We start from the raw sequence: 17,213 nt of genomic DNA, 5'->3' as shown, positions 1-17,213 counted from the left end.
TTTACTACAAGATGATAATAATGACAATTATTATAAGAGGATGGGAGGAAACGTTTGGAGGTGATGGGGAAGACTGTGGCAGTGGTTCCTGGATGTGTGCTTACCTCCAACCCCATCACATTGTATACATTAAATAAAGTGGTTTAAACATGTTTTTAAAGAGAAAATCTCCAAACAAGATTGTCAATCTTGACATCCAGATCTCCAAAAATGATTGTCAGGTACATAAAATAGAAAGTTCAAAAGACAAATTGAAAATCATAGATCAGAATAGTATAATGATAGTCTATATAAGTATCTACCTATCATCTTTCTGGTGTACTTCTGGCCTTTACTGAGCTAATGGAGACGGAACTGTGAGGTATAACATATACCTTTTTGCACTGAGAAGCAAAGCCTGGCAGATGTGGGGGTCCTAGAGACCCGAGCTTAGAGGAGCCGATCCATTCTTGTCTTTAAGAAAAAAAAGTAAGACCCTGGAGGAAATGGAAATATTTTTAAAAATCTAGGTTTCTTGTGGGCAGAGAGACTTTTCACACCACACTGCACATTCTGAGAGAGACACTGTACCCCAAGAGGCAGGTTCCAGGCAGTTTTTCAATTCTAGAAAGATGTAATCAGTTAGCTTCTCATGTAGCTTTGGTTGTGAATAACATGCCTCTGCAGACTGTGACCAGTGGGGTTGAATAGGTCTCAGTTTTTCCTGATTTGAGGAAATATGTAATGTTCATTTCTTCTCTCCCTTGATCATTTTTCACACCGATTTCCTTCACAAGTATAGCAGCCTGTCCAAGATTTTCCTGCTGCTTCCGGCCAAGTCAGTACCCTGCTTTATCACCTAGATCACATGCTTTCAATGACCACAGAGTAAAGACATGAATGACAGCACTTCAGAAACCATAGAACAGAGCAGAGGCACTGGGTTCAGAAGGTCTCATGTCCCATTGGCACGGAGCTCCAGCCTCGGAGTTCTCCTCAGACATTGCAGCAGAAGCTGAGTGACCTTGGCCCCAAGATGGCTGTCCCGTCGTGACAAGATGTGAGAGACCCTGACACTTGACCAAGCTGACAAACTGAGAATTCACAATAGTTTGATCTATTTTAAAGTCAAATCTGTTGGCAAAATTATCCTTAGTCAAGGATTCCTATTTCAGTGATGAGTGGTTGGGTTTGTTCATTTCTGGGGTAAACTGAAAGAGGAAGAGTTCATCCATCATGTCTGGAGGAGAGCTAAATGTCAATTACTGAGTCAAGAACTAATTATCAACCATTCCGGAGCAGGAGAGGCCCTGTTCGTCGGTGTTCCCAAGATCACCCCTGGGTTCCATGATTTGTTAGAAGAATTCACATGACTCAGCGTATGGGTGCAGCTAAGATTTAGTACAGTGAGAGGAAACCGCAAAATCAGCCGAGGGAAGTGAGTGGTGCGTGGAGTGAGGGCTGGAGGACACAGGTGCAAACTCCTGAGCATCCTCTCCCAGTGGAGTCACACACGATGCGCTTAATTCTCCAGCAACCAGTGGGGACAACACAAGTGGAGTGTTGTCTGCCAGGGAATCTCATTAGAGACTATGCACCAAGGTTTTTGCTGGGAGACTGGTCAGTAAGCATCCTCTGATTAGCATGAGCCAAAATTCCAGACTTCCCAAAGGAAAGCAGGTGTTCTGCAGAAACCTTATCTTGTGCACCGTCTGGGTGCCGCGAACCACCACGATCACTAGGGAAAGCGTGATGTCAGAGCAGGGAGCTGTTTACCAGTCAAGTTCCCAGGTGGAAGCTAAGGCCAACCTTGAAAGCAGGCCTTTTGAAGGACATCAGTCTCAAACCTGCTATGTAAACGTGTTTTTGTACACCGTGTTCTTAGCTAATTTGGTAGTAACCAAAGCCCACTTAAATGAATGTGCAGTTTTACATTATGAAGTTCACCCATGGTCCCTTTTTTCAAAGGTTTCTTCATGAAGGGCAGGTGCTGTGATCTACTAGAGAGGAATGCCATCCTTTTGGGTCTCTGGTGCTCCAGATGGGCCAGAGTTCTCGTTTCTGTGTTGTTCTTAAATGGATAGATTCAGAGGCGTCTGGGTGGCTCAGTCGGTTAAGCGTCCAGCTTCAGCTCAGGTCATCATCTCACAGTTTGTGGGTTCGAGCCCTGCGTCAGGCTCTGTGTTGACAGCCAGCTCAGAGCCTAGAGCCTGCTTCAGATTCTGTATCTCCCTCTCTCTCTGACCCCCCCCTGCTCACACTATCTCTCTCTTTCTCTCAAAAATAAATAAAATCATTTAAAAAAATAAATGGAAACATTCAGAAATGGATTCCTTTCAGGGCAAATGAGGGCAAATGGGGGTAAGAATCATCCTTGCTCTAAAAGATGAATTCGTCTCAAAACTTTGCTCTTCCTATTTACCTGTTACTTAATAAGTGAAAGAAATAAAAATATAGGTTACTTCAGCTTTAACAATGTTGCAATTTCAAAAATATTGAAGTAAAAAAGTAATTAAAAAAAATTAAAGCAAAAAGTAGTGACTGCAGTGAAGACACCACTGAAGCTTTAATAAAAAATACACTTAAAATAATAAAATAGAAACTACAATGATAAAATATTTATATAAATTGATGAACTGATTAAAATGAGATAAGAGGCAAATCTAAAGAATGAGACAGTGAGAAAGGCACCTGGGTGGCTTAGTTGGTTGAATGTTGGAGTCTTGATTTTAGCTCAGGTCATGATCTCATGGTTCATGGGATGGAGCCCCACATTGGGCTCTGTGCTGGCAGCATGGAGTCTGCTTGGGATTCTCTCTCTCCCTCTCCCCCCCACCCTCTCTGCCCTTCCTCTGCTTATGCTCTCTGTCTCTAAATAAATAAATAATAAAATTTAAAAAGAATGAGACAGTCAGATAATAGCATTTAGGAATTCAACATTTTGAAGGATGAGCTAGAATAATCTAAAACTAAGACTAAATTTTTAAAAAGGCCTGGCTTTTTAAAAAAGAAGTTTAAAATACCTCCAACAAAGCAATAGGGCTGCTTGCACAGAGAAAGTTACAGATGCCCGCAGGCTTCCCATGTAGTCTGATCCCAAGGTTGAGCTATCTTGGATGGGCCTTATAGGAGTCAAAATTCCCAAGAATCTTTTAAGGAAAAGACCTATGAGCCAGACATTTTGTCAGCTCAAATGATCTCAATTACATTTCCAGCCTGGCATCTGCAGACCAGCAAAAGCAGTAAAGCCTTGTGGGGATGCTAAGAATACATTTTCCCTAGTGGTTATTGTAAGCCAAACACCGCAGTGGATGCCATACATCGGTAAGTGAATCCCTAAGTTATCTTGTTTGATAGCACCGAGAGGTTTGAGGTGGAGGAAACAGACATGGAGAAGTGACGTGACTTGCGCAAGGTCATCCAACTAGCAGGTGGCCTGGCCCAGATTTAAAACATGGTCTTAATGGCAAAGCCAAGCTCCTGACATTTTTTGCTGCTACCTGCAGCCGGTCTGTGGAATGCGGCCTGATGGCTCTACAAGGGCACATCAGAGAAAAATAACCAGAAGCCTCTCAAGCAAGACGAGTCTCAGCATGTAAAGCTTCAGGGGTGCACACGTTGTTAGGCCCAGGAAAAGTTTGGTTAAAATGTGCTATTGCTTTGAAAATAGGCCATGTTTCGAGGCGGGGAGCCTTAGAGACATCTACAAAATAATAATCTCTTGCTGATTCTCAGCCAGCCCGAAGAATCCCAAAAAAACCTAAGAATTCATACATAGAGGCCTGATGTAAGAAAATGAAATTCTTCAAATTGTAAAAGATTGTTTTAATGTAGTGTTGAAAGGATTTGTTAGCCAAAGGCAGAAAGTTCAGATTTGAGGTTCCCACAGCAACCGGCCTGTGGGTCTTTTTGACATGCTCTAGAAAAGGCTTCTCTTTCTCTGCTCGCACAACAACAGTGAGCAACATCTAATAAATAGGTTGGGGTTGTGAAGGGATTCTTTAGATAAACTTTAACATTGTTTTAACAATAAACCCTGGGCAATTCTTTCCCAAGTTGTGTTGTTCTTTTGGTTTTAACAAGCTTAAACACTATGCATTAATATATCTGACTATATTATAATTAGAATCCTACTTAATAACATTTTATTGAAAGCATATATTGTGGCTTTTACTCAATGTTACTTTTTTTTAAGAAGTAATAACTCATGAAAAAACCAGAAATTAATAAAAGATTTCAATCCTTTATTCCCTCAAATTGGCTAACCTGAATTGTGATAAGAGATCCTATTTCCAATTTTTTTTTCAAATGCATGTTCTATATGGAGCCCTGGGCGGCTCAATTGGTTAAGCATCCAACTTTGTCTCAGGTCGCGATTTTACAGTTTGTGGGTTCGAGCTCCGCTTGGGCTCTGTGCTGTCAGCTTGAAGCCTGGAACCTGCTTCGGATTCTGTGTCTCCCTTTCTCTCTGCCCCACCCCCACTCATGCTCTGTCTGTCTGCCTCTCTTTCTCAAAAATAAATAAACATTAAAAAAAAATTTAAAGCATGTTCTATACTTAAATAATGACTCTATCTGCAAGCCTGGAATATTATGTGTTATCTTTTTCCTACACAAAAATGACATGCTGGACAAAAACAGGCCCCGTCTCCTCTTGTGAATTACATTTTAAGATTTCTTCTCACTTATTTTACTTGCCACATATCGTCAACCCTTTCAGTGGTCCACGTACTTCCCCCTTTCTTCAGGAAGCCTTGTCTTATGCTGTGTTTGGTGAAGCATAACTTTCCCCTTCACAAAGCTGTGACAGCTTTAATCTTTGCTTTTTGTTGCTGTATCCCAAGTATCACAGGTATAGAGGGGACCCTTTTCTGTCACTTCTACTTTTTTCATATCTTCTCCAAGTGCTTCAGAAATAAGTGCTACATCAATTTCATTTTCTTGGGGAGATCCTTAGCCATTAGATGTAGAAATCTGAGTGAGACCTGGTTTGAGACAGCTTCCTGCTAGGAGCAGACCTTTGAAGAGGCTTTATCAGAAAGGATTTGGGAACACTTAACGGGCTGCTGCCTCTGGTGTCTTTGATGGTCTGGAAAGAATTGAGGCAGTGAGAAAGGAATCAAAGAAAGTCATTCATACTGACCCACAGAGGTTGGAAAGCTGACTGCGGATTGCTATTTTATTCATTCATTCATTTGAGCACATTTTTTAAAAAAATAGTTTATTGTCAAATTGGTTTCCATATAACACCACAAATGCCCTCCTCCAACACCACCACCTCTTTTCCCCCCCTTCCCCTCCCCCTTCAGCCCTCAGTTCATTTTCAGTATTCAATAGTCTATCAGGTTTTGCATCCTTCTCTCTCCCCAACTCTCTTTCCCTCTTCCCCTCCCCCTGGTCCTCCGTTAGGTTTCTCCTGTTCTCCTGTTAGACCTTTGAATGCAAACATATGGTATCTGTCCTTCTCCATTTACTGAGTGGTTACTGAGGGGCTACCACTGTAAAGTGAAAGCTTCTGTGCTCAGGTTGGTAGTTTCTGAGAAACGCACACACCTAAACAATGGCCATCCATTTTGATGCCACCCTTTTCCTGGGATATGCTGATGTTCTTGAGGAGAGAGTGTGGATAAAATCTGAAGAGAAGATGCGGTCAGAGGAGCCTTTCCAGAGGAGGCTCATGTGTTGAGATGGTTTTGAAGGCAACAGGAGATGTAGGAGCAAATATTGGTATCTATTTTTTCTAATTTTTAAAAATATTTTGTTTTATTTTTGAGAGAAAGAGAGAGAGAGAGAGAGTGCCAGAGTGCAAGCAGGGAAGGGGTGGGGGTAGGGGGAACATAGAACCTGAAGCAGGCTCAGGTTGTCAGCACAGAGCCTGATGTGGGGCTTGAACCCAGGAACCGTGGGATCATGACCTGAGCCAAAGTCGGACGCTTAACAGACTGAGCCACCCAGGTGCCCCAAGGTATCTATTTTTTCTAATTAAGAACTTGACGGTGTTCATCTGGTAAAGAACTAGAAGAAACTACAATATCCAGACCAGTGGAGATGTTTGATGCTGTGGTTCCTACCAGCTCTCCACCCCAGCATAAATAATAAATAATAAATAAATAAATAAATAAATAAATAAATAAATAAATAAATAAAGCAAGCAAGCAAACAAGCAAGCAAGCTTACTTTCTAAACTCTAAGGCGATACCAAGAGCAGAAGAGATGGTTTGTAGGACAAAATGCGGAATCCTTACTGCTTTTCCACAAACTGTCATAATCGACTAAGAGATGAAAACCTTTTTATTGGAATATAATTTTCCAGGCTGTCCATTTCATCAGCTGGCCATGTTTAAAGGGTTTATATACATAATTTGAATATTAAAACACTTGTAGAGTGAGTTTCATATGGAACTCTGATTCTTAATTCTGACTGCATTAGAATCACCCGGGCTGTGTTTTAAAAATTGTGGCACCAAGGGTCTGCCCCAGACCAAGTGAACTAGAAAGTGGAGCATAAGCCTGAAATTGTTTTTTAAGCTCTTCTTCCCTCCCCCCCTCATTCCTTCCTTCTTTCCCCCCATCCTTCCTTTATTCCTTCTTTCCTTCTTAAAAACTTCTCCAGGAATTCCTGGTACACACCAGGGCTAAGAAATTGGGAGAAGAAAGCCAAGCTTTCCAATCATTTAACACTGTCTTTTTAGAATAAGATTTTAGTTTTCAGGGTGGCTTGCAAAATTGACATTTGGGTTGAGATACAATAGACTAAAGATTACCCTCTTATGTATCAGTTAACAACTTCCTCCAGGGATCGTGCTAGGAACTGTGGGGGAATAAAAAGAAGTGGGACATGCCTTCATCATGTCTGCAAGGAGTTCACAATCCAGTTGGGGAAGTTCTATGATCATGTGTTGGTTGGTCTTTTTTGGTTGTGACAGATACCCAAACTTAGCTTGGGACACATGAGCCTGTAGAACCCAAGGACTAGGAAGTGACTAGGCTTCAGGTACAGGAAGAATCAGGAGCTTGAAACCAGCAGGAATACCTTATCTCTTTCTCTGCCTGACAGACAGCAGGGCCACTGACGGCTGCTGCATGCTGCAGCTTAAGCTTTAGTCACTTGGAGGGACATTGGCTGACTTTGAGTTTCAAGTTCATACCCAGGGGAAGAGACCCACATTCACCTCTGGACTTATGAACCGTATCTATTGGATTGAGAGAACTGGGCTCACAGAAGAACAGGGCACCTTCCTTTGAAATCAGGTAAAAGATAGTAGCTTTCTGGACAGTAGGTGTCCTGGTCCTGCCAAAAATGTGGAATAAGGGGCTTGCTGGGCAGACAAAACAAATGTCCACACTTGTATAGCAAGACAAAGATGTTATAGGACAGCACTGGAGAACAATGTGCTTCAGAAATAATGACCAAAAAATGGTCCTGAGTATTGCTGTACCCCATGCTAAGAAAGTTGGATCTTTGGAGCAACCTCTTTGCAGACTGGACCTGTGTACTCATTTAGGTTTCCCACCAGATGTGCAGTATGTGTGTGGGGAGGGGTGGTGGGAAAAAATGAGGGAGTTCTTGTAAGGTGCTTAGCACAGAGTCACCCCTTACCCCACACCCCAACCAGAGGCAAGCATGCAGCGTGTGGTTTTATCTGTGGTATTTGAAGGGCATCTAAGTGGATTATGTCTAATATGCAGTCCAAAATGTGCTAATGTCCTTAACTCTTTTTTTTTAATGTTTATTTTTGAGAGAGATGGAAGATGAGCTTGAGAGGGGCAGAGAGAGAGGGAGACAAAGGATCCGAAACAGGCTCTGCACTGTCAACACAGAGCTTGACACGGGGCCTGAACTCACTAACTGTGAGTTCATGACCTGAGCTGAAGTTGGACGCTTAATTGACTGAGCCACCCAGGTGTCCCATGATGTCCTTAACTCTTCAATTCCATGACAGAGAGGCTTCACATACATATTTGGCAGCTGTTTTCACAGAGGCTCTGAAGGCTGGGTCCAGCATTTGGGAAGTTTTCCAGCAGAAAATGGCTTCTGGGAAATGATGGTGTCAATTTGCTTCCTGAGCTGGGAGTAGGCTCCTTATTTTATAGATGAGGAAAATAGAATACATTAGTTTTTTCGAACCACTAGTGATCATTTCAATGAGGTAGAAACAGTATAGTAGCTCCTGTTTGTCTTGTTTGTTTCCTGATCAATCTAATTTAAACTTTGAAATTACATGACCCATTTCCTAGATTTTTCTTAAGTAATTTCATTTTTTATCTCGTCAATTCTGCTTAATTCCAATCAAGGATGATAATGGTGGCCAGGTACCAAAGAGTGTATGATCTTTTTCCCCATCAGTGATATGTGAGAAAACACACACACACACACACACACACACACACACACACACACACACGGTGCTCTTTTAAAGTAATTTGATCTCATCACTTCAATTACCTAAAATAATTCTTGAATGCTTGAAAACATGAAACTGGATGGTCTCCATCCAGTTCATATCTCTATCAGACAGAAACATTTTTCAAGCACATTTAAAAAAAAATAAACCATATTAAACCCTTACTGGAAAAAAAACCCACTTCTGGACGGAGACCAAGCCAAAGCAATTTTAGTTTAAATTGGTTTTCCTGGAAAAGCTGAAAGTGTAGTTCAGAAAAGAAATGCTTTGGCAAGTTTACAAATCAACACTCAAAAACTAACATGATCATTCTTCATAGCCTTGGCTTCAGTGATTCTCAAATATTAGTGTCAAAAAGAATTGCCTGGGGAGCTTGTTAAAATCAGATTCCTGGGCTCAGAGAATAGCTCTGATCCGGACCCAGGTGATTTTGGTATAGGAGATTTGGAGACCATAGTTCAGTTAACTCTGAAAAGACAAATTTAGAGATTTATAAATTGATAGGGCTAGAATGAAGAGTTGTGTTTGCATTTATCATGTTCTCTTGTCATGTGTTTATAAATTGTGTTAATCTCAAAGCCCACTTCAGTGGACTAGTGCCATAGGACACCCTGGTTCGAGGCATAGATCCATCACTATGTGTGTGATTTCACTGTCAATTTTCTGTGAAGTGAGGAGATTGGATGTCATCAATGATTTTTTTTTAATTTGAGAGAGAGAAAGAGAGAGAGAGAGAGAGGGTGTGAGCCGGAAGGGTGAAGGTGGGGGCTCGGGGTAGGGCAGAGGGAGGAAGGGAGAATTCCAAGCAGGCTCCACACTGTCAGCTCATAGCCTGATGTGAGGCTCAAAACCACAAATCGTGAGATCATGATCTGAAATCACGAGTCAGATGCTCAACTGACCAAGTCACCCAGACATCCCAACATCAATGATTCTTAAGCCTTTAAGATTACAGACTCCTTTGAGAAGCTAAAATTATTATTTAATCTTCTGCAGAAAAATGCACAAACACACACATATATGTTTGCACACGAATTTGGGGAAGATCTCAGTTTTCTTAAAATGCTCATAGGGACTTCCTGTGGCAATGACTTAGAGCTGGAAAATTAGTTTATCTAAATCTATGTTTCATAAGCCACTCTGCAGTCCCTCCAGATTTGTTCTTTGAGAGGGTATGTCCCTTTACGCTCTAGCTTCCAGGTTGGGAATCACCACTGTCATTCGTATGCCCAGCCCACATTCACACTAGTCCCTTGGTGAAGCTGTTTGCATAAATGTAATCATTCTAAGACTTCCCCCCACCCCAACCCCTTAGAGGTAGGTGGCATTATTTGCATTTTCCAAATGAGGAAACTAAGATCTGTAAGGTGAAATAACTTGGTAGCACTTACAAACAGACTCTGGCTTTTACCCCGAGCCCTTAACTTCTCTGGCAAGGTTTCTCAGTCCAGGCATTGCCGACATTTTGAGCTGGATAATTCTTTACTGTGGGGTTCTGTCCTGTGTGCTGTGAGATGTATAGCAGCATCTCGAGTCTGTACCATTAGATGGAGTAACACCCCTACTCCCGTCTGTGACAACCAAAAATGCTTCCAGACATTACCAGTGGACCCCAGCTGAGAACCAAGCCCCGTGGTACCTGGCTGATGGCGCTACCATGGTAGTGAGCCGCTGTTGTCGAGGCAAGGTTGTGTGCTTCCTCACGTCTGGCAGGGTGGGCGAGAAGTTGGGAATCATCAGTACGAGGCCTCAGGGGTCCCAGGTAAAGGGCTTTAGGAAGGAACAAACCACAGGTCATTTCCTGTTCCATGATTCCATAAATTCATAATTTCTAAAAACCCCACCATTGAGCTTTCTTGTAATACTAAATCACATGTGGTTGAATTACTCCTAAATTTGGCTGTCAGGCAACATAGAGTGTTGTTCCCTTGCAAAAACTCTTCTGTAGTCCAATGAGGCTCACACCGTGATTCTCAGTTGTGTTCTTTCTGAGGGACCAAGATCTGAGGAAATACCATTGGGGTTTGAGATGGGATTTTAGACAGTCTCACTGTTGTGCTGGGTGAGGTTGTTCTGTGGCTAAGCTCACAGCACTCAGGGAAGGTATAGGAAAGAGCAATTTTTCACTGCTGCCACTCACCCTTTGGTTTTCTGAAGTATGTGAGAGAGCTGCTAGAGCATGTTTTGGTGGATTTAGAAATTGAACACTAGGAAAAGTACGACCGGATCCTATCAGGGGTGGGTGTGGGGTTGTACAAACAAGGGTTGTTCTCAACAAGGGCTCCATTCAAAAATAATTTGGTGGCATAAAGCATGAGGATATGGTTGTACGAAGCTTTTAAAGTATTTTAGAAAAATCAGTAATAACAGCACTTGGCTTCATGCCTCTGACGCTGGTTGTATCTCTTGAGAAGGTAATTGAGATTGAAATCTTGATCCCACACATCTAAGATTCTCAAGGGACTTATTCAGTCAACAAATGTTTGAGTATTTACAATGTGTCAGGCCCTCTGACCAAAAAGAGAGCCTGGCCCTTGACTAGAGAGGGAATCCCTCGGGAGCCTGGCGGTGGCAGCCATACACACACGTGCTTTGGGGCACGCAGGCTGGCCACCCCGTCATGGGAGTTAAGGAAGACTCCTTGGAGCAGGTGAAGTCTGAGCTCAGACCTGGAAGGTGAGTCGGACTTAGCTAGGCAAAGGTGGAGGCAGATTGCAAAGAGACAGCCCCAGGAGCGGCATGCCCTGAGTCAGTGGACATGCCTGGCTGGAGCTAGAGGAGAAGCTGAGGCACACTCAAAGAAGGCAAGTCTACAGTCTGGCTGGAGCAGGGCTGGGGGAGGGAGAGGCGCGGTGCAGAGGTGAGGAGGAAGGGGCTGGACGCTTGTGCAGGACTACTATCAGACCTGTGCAGATCTCAGTACTTCTGAGGCCCCACCACATGCCAACATATCAAACAAGTGAAAATTTATAAATAAGGAGCTGATTTGAAGTTGACTGTTTAATAGCATATTAATTTCTATTTCAAACTTTTCTTTTTTTATATTTTAGAGCCAGTATATATTTTTTTCTCAGATATTAAGCATTTTCTTTCTCAGGATCTTGAAAAGTGGGTCTGCTCAAGGCAATGCTTCAAGGGCCCAAATGGTAACAGCCTTGTTTCAAACCTGCAGGTTTGGGTAAATCTGGTAACTGGCTTGCCCCTACTGCCCACTGTCTGTGCTCTCCTTGCTTCCATCCTTCTGGGTGCTGGGAGGCCATGTGAATGCTCAGCTAGAGGGGCCTCAGCTTCTCTTTCAGCAAGCAACCACCCTGGGACTCAAGTTTTCACTGTTTGGACTGTATGTAGATGTGAAATTTTCAGTTCACATCCTTAAAAAGGAAGCCAACTGCCCTTCTTTCTTCTATTTTCATCTCCAGTGGGGATGTGGATGTGGTAGTAGTGAAACAATGGCAGCCACATAGACAAGGATGGTTCTAGAACTTGAGCAAGCATCAGAGACGCTCGGAAGGCTTGTTAAATCAGATCGCTAGGCCCCGTCATCAGAAATTCTGATTCAGTGTGTCTGAATCCTTTCTAACATGCTTCCAAGAGATGGGTTTGATGCTGCTAGTCAGGCACCACGCCTTGAACCCTCCTGTCCTAAGGGGTGGGAGAGAAGTAAGGAGACACCAGGGTTTCTGAATTTCCTTGTATAGTACATCTGCCATTCACATCTGTGAGAGATAAATGTGTTATTTATTTTTTGAGCCTCTACAGTTTTGGGTCTCCTTGTTATATCTGCTTTATGTACAGCAGCTGATCCATGTTAAGGAACCTCAACTTTCCCAAGGGAGGCAGCATTGTGTGGTGGCTGAGTATGAATAATGGGTTTGCATGCTCTTTATAGACCAAGTTCATTTTCAGGACCTGAGAATTCCCTGCCCAGTGGCCACAGGCACACTTTCATGATCTGCATGTGCCTCTCTGCTCTGGCTTTGTCCTCTTGACGGCTGACTATGCCTTCCAAGTACCATCTTGGGTCTTGAGATGGTGCCAAGGGGTGTGTGACAGGGGTGTGGATGGGGCTTGGGCGGGCAGGCTGAGTGTCCTATATAAAACGGTTCCTCTGGCTTGTGATGACAGAGCTGAGGGTAGGAGAGAGGGGCATGGACAGTGGGACAGAGGCAAGTTCGCCAAGCTGTCATATTCCACTAGCCTGGAACGATCTATGAATCTAAGAATTCTAAATTTGAGCCCAGCTTTCCGGTTGTCATGAAAGTATGTTTGTCAAGTTGGGAGAATGAAACATTCTATTTAACAGTTTGATAGCTTGATTGATGATTTAAAAATATTTAGACATATGGTCTGTGGACTTATATCTGGACTCCTGCCCTGGCCTGTAAGTTTAGATGTAAGGCTTGCAGGCCTGACAGGAGGACCAAATGAAACAATAGATGAAAAATTCTCAAAATAATGTCCGGTGCATGCGGTGAGTGCTCAGTAATGTTAGCAATGACGATGCTTGAGATTCTCCTGAGGACAACAGGGTCTTAGTGAAGGAATTTAAGCACAATAGTGACATTTGCTCCCTAGTTCTTCCAACACATATTAAGGGTAGACTGTGTGTCTGGCACTGTCCTGGGAGCTTCCAAGAATACTAGTAATTAAATCAAATCTCCTATTTTTGTTTCCTTTTATTTATTTATTTTGAGAGAGAGAAAGAATGTGGGAGGGGCAGAGAGCAAGGGAGAGAGAATCTCAAGCAGACTCTGCACTGTCAGCATAGAGCCCAATGTGGGGCTCCAACTCATGGATCATGACCTAAGCTGAAACCAAAAGTCGGATGCTTAACCAACTGAGCCACCCGGGTGCCTCAAAGCTCCTATTTTAAAGGAATGTACATTAGAGTGGAGGGTGGAGAAAAAGAATATTGAACACCTGGCAAGTGATGTCTTTTAGTCTTAGAGAGATCACTCCGGTTGGAGGGAGGTAAGATTGCAGGTAGACGACAGTTAGGAGCTTGTTGTGATAATCGAAAGAAGACACGATAGTTGTCTGATTCCAGGTAGTGGCAGAGAGAAGAGAGATCAGTGAATACATTTAAAAACCCTTAATGTGTAGAATAATGACACTTGGTGATTGATGGGTATAGGGAGGAAGAGAAAAAAAGAAGGAATCAAAAATGACAGCTAGGATTTTGACTTAGGCATCAGGATAATGGTGACGCTGGCCACTGAGACTGGAATACAGGAGGGACTTCAATGGAAAGAAGATGAGGGGATTGGTTTTGGACACGGGAGGTTTGAGACGCCCACAGAACACACAAGTAGCAATGTCCAGGAGGCAATTTTGTATACGGGCGGAACTTTAGCCAGGTGGAAACTGTCTCGGGGGTGAGAGCAAAAGCAGCGTGGGGTGGGCATTTGGAGGAAAAGGAGGTAGATGCAGAAACTGAGCCCTTCTTCCAGGAGAGGGAGTGAGCTTGTGTAGGCAGCTTGAGAAGGAGATAAAGAGCAGGGTAAGTTTTTATTAGATGGTGGTGAAACTGGCATTTTTGAAGCAAAGGGAAAGCAGCCAGTGGGAGTGGAGGGACTGGACATGCATCCCAGGTTGGTTGATGGGCAAGTTCCTGCTGGGCATAGGAGGAAAGAGGTGGTCATGAACATCACTTACCATTTCAGCATGGGGGAAAATGACATCATTTATATAGCCATCCATTCACTGGCTTAGTAATTATTTATCCAGCAACTTCTACATGCCAGGCGCTGGTCCTGGTGCCAGGAATGAGACAGGAAAAAACCCCTCACCCGATTTTATGTAAGTTCAAGAGTTTACAACGAAACCCAAGCCAAATACAAACAAAAACTTGGTCCCTGACAGGCCAAGGCTAAAGAAGGCATGGTCTTGGCAGAAAGGTGAGTGACTGCAAGGTACCTGAGCCCCTCAGGAAGGAATCTGTCCGGTCCTACAGGCCACGCACAAGGCAGCAGCTGGGACCAGGAACCTGGAATTCAAATATCCCTTTGATGTGAGGGGAAATCTTGATCTCGACAACAAATCTTAACTATAAACAGAGGAATGAACATCTTGCAGGCGTGCTGTGCTTGATGTACTCAGAGACTCAATAACGACAAACGACAACAGGCAACGGACAATAGCCAATTCTCTTCAACACCAATTAACTTCATATCTGAACCTTCAGTCCTCTGAAAAGCAAATCTGTTTCTTCTCTTTAATTCCCCAATTCAACTGATTCTGCTTAATTACTGCCTAAAAGGACTAAACCCATCAAGTTGTGCTTAGTTCTAACCCCATTAGAGTTCTTAACAGCCATTAACTGATGTCGTTCTTTGAAAGGGAGAGAGGAAGTCAGAGGAGGTACATCCTGCACTCCATTCTGATACGTTACCCTAGTGGACAGCCTGGAAAGGACTTCCTACCGTGTGACTCAGGACTACAGCACATGTTAGGTAGAGTAGGTACACTTCAGGTTTCAGAACTAGGGAGGAGAAAGGTTGGAATTATGCATGGGTATTCATAGAAAGGTTGAAAAAAAAAAAAAACAAAGGGCCTTGGAAGTCACTGGGTGAAAAGTTCTTATTTGTCAAGATGCAAAAATGACCCATCATAAGACCAGTTGGTGGATGCTTGGCTTAGAACTAGGGTGTCCTGAAACCCCACCTACACTGTTTCCCATCATGTCATGTTACCATATTCCATATTGAGTTTTCAAATAAATGATTTTCCCAGAGAAAAATGATTTATTGGAGGGGTTGGGGGAGGGACGGTTGACTTCTATGGAAAATTTCCCATGTAGAATGGCTGAGTAAGTGCTGCATCAAAGAAATTTCCAACATTTGACTGCAAATCTCCCATCTAAGACCACAAAATAAAAAGTCCTCAATAAAGGAAGAGCCACCTTTGTCACTGGCACTATGGATTAGTCAGGTTTCTTTCTTTCACCCTGACACCTACTTTTACCCTATTTCATTTTTACCCTCGAACCATTTCATTACCCGACAAGCCAAACTTGGAAAGGAGTTCGGTGATGAGAATAAAATCAAAATTATGATTTAAATTGAGTCATGGGAATTTTCTGTGGATAACTGTCCATGTCCCCACCTTACCAAAGAAAGAAATGAATTTCATTTAGAATATAAAGTAATTCTCTCTGAAAGCGTGGGATGGAAGAGATCAGTCCTGGATACTGGGGGTATATTTGTCCCTCAGGAAAATCTTGCCCACAGAATACACGAGGCTAGGATACCATATATTAGGAGCATATTAAATTTTATTCTAACACTGATGGGAGGAAAAGAAAGTGAAGGAAAGAAAAATGAAGGAGGGTGAAAAATAAGGTGATTGAGAGAAAAGAAAAGACAGAGGAACTTGTTAATTACAGGACTTTCTGAACAGGAAATTTTTTTCCCCTTTCACAAGATAGAAGCTATTGAATAATTCATGCCAAGCGTGGAAAGGCTGCCTTTTCCCTGGGTGATGTATAAGTGAGCACGAGAGAGCTTCATGTGGGTTCACCACATCAGCCACCACTCTTGCTCTGAGCACAGGGTGCTCTCCTCTTGAGCTCAGCTTCTGCTTTTGCAGCCAAGCATCCTTCCTTCTGCTGCCTGCCTGCCCACCCTTCTGGGCTTGCAGCCTTCCCCAGCCCTGCTGCCAGCCCAGAAGCCTCCCTGCAGCTGCTGGGTTCCGCCTAGGACCATGTGTGTGGCTGCTGCTTGGGAGAAGCAAGCACTTGCTCCTGGCACTGATCCCAGCTGAGTTCCTCCTGTTGATTTTGGGACCACAGATGCTGCTGCTGAGGAGGTATTTCCTGGCATCCCTGCCTCTTCTACTGCCAGCGAAGGACCAGCCCAAAAGTAAGGTACCCCCCCGCCAAGCCCTCTCCCCTGGCATTTTCCCCAGCTGGGATATGTCTCCTTTGCTTTCTCCTGGAAACGAGGGGCTCCGTCTGGCAATATCCCCACCTGTGCGTGCGTGTATGTGGTGTGTGGTGTCTCTGGGGGTACAAGGGGAGACTCTTGGTATTGCTCTGTCCCACGGCTTCCCCGGTGCCTGCTGAATGCAAAGAGGCCTTTCCCCTGGCACTGGAGACATTTCCGAGGCAGGCACCTGTCATCTACCACCCCCGTTCTTCTCGAGCTCCTTCTCTCCCCCTCCCCCAGCCCATTATTCTGCTTCAGCCTTTTGTGTCGGTGGCAGAGGGCTGAAGGGACGTCTTTGCCCTCTCTGCAGGCGGGTGTCAGGATGGGCCACGCCGTGAGAAGCCGATGCTAGCGAGCGAGGTGTGAAGAGTTGGCCAGAATGACCAACTCCTCCTCCACGTCCACCTCCTCCACCACCGGGGGATCGCTGCTGCTGCTCTGCGAGGAAGAGGAGTCGTGGGCGGGCCGGCGCATCCCCGTGTCCCTTCTGTACTCGGGCCTGGCCATCGGGGGCACGCTGGCCAACGGCATGGTCATCTATCTCGTGTCGTCCTTCCGAAAGCTGCAGACCACCAGCAACGCCTTCATCGTGAACGGCTGCGCCGCGGACCTCAGCGTCTGCGCCCTCTGGATGCCGCAGGAGGCGGTGCTCGGGCTCCTGCCCACCGGCTCGGCGGAGCCCCCCGCGGACTGGGACGGCGCCGGCGGCAGCTACCGCCTGCTGCGGGGCGGGCTGCTAGGCCTCGGCCTCACCGTGTCCCTCCTGTCCCACTGCCTGGTGGCCCTGAACCGCTACCTGCTCATCACCCGGGCGCCGGCCACCTACCAGGCGCTGTACCAGCGGCGCCACACGGCGGGCATGCTGGCGCTGTCCTGGGCGCTCGCCCTGGGCCTCGTGCTGCTG

The 17,213-nt window shown here is 44.5% G+C and overlaps 1 protein-coding gene across 1 annotated transcript in view; it reads left to right on the top strand.

The window, feature by feature from the left end:
• Positions 1-16,018: 16,018 nt before the first annotated feature.
• GPR88 (G protein-coupled receptor 88) overlaps positions 16,019-17,213 on the top strand; it is a 12,788-nt gene continuing 11,593 nt past the window's right edge. Inside the window, exons 1-2 of the mRNA XM_029945796.1 lie at positions 16,019-16,243; positions 16,620-17,204. Of these exons, the coding sequence (XP_029801656.1) occupies positions 16,689-17,204 (516 nt within the window). The 5' untranslated portion in view covers positions 16,019-16,243; positions 16,620-16,688. The remainder of the gene's footprint in view (positions 16,244-16,619; positions 17,205-17,213) is intronic.

This window comes from Suricata suricatta, chromosome 8 (assembly GCF_006229205.1).
Source record: "Suricata suricatta isolate VVHF042 chromosome 8, meerkat_22Aug2017_6uvM2_HiC, whole genome shotgun sequence".
Taxonomy (NCBI): Eukaryota; Metazoa; Chordata; class Mammalia; order Carnivora; family Herpestidae; genus Suricata; species Suricata suricatta.
The sequence above is the reverse complement of the archived record's forward strand: the minus strand, read 5'-3'. Positions and strand labels throughout refer to the sequence as shown.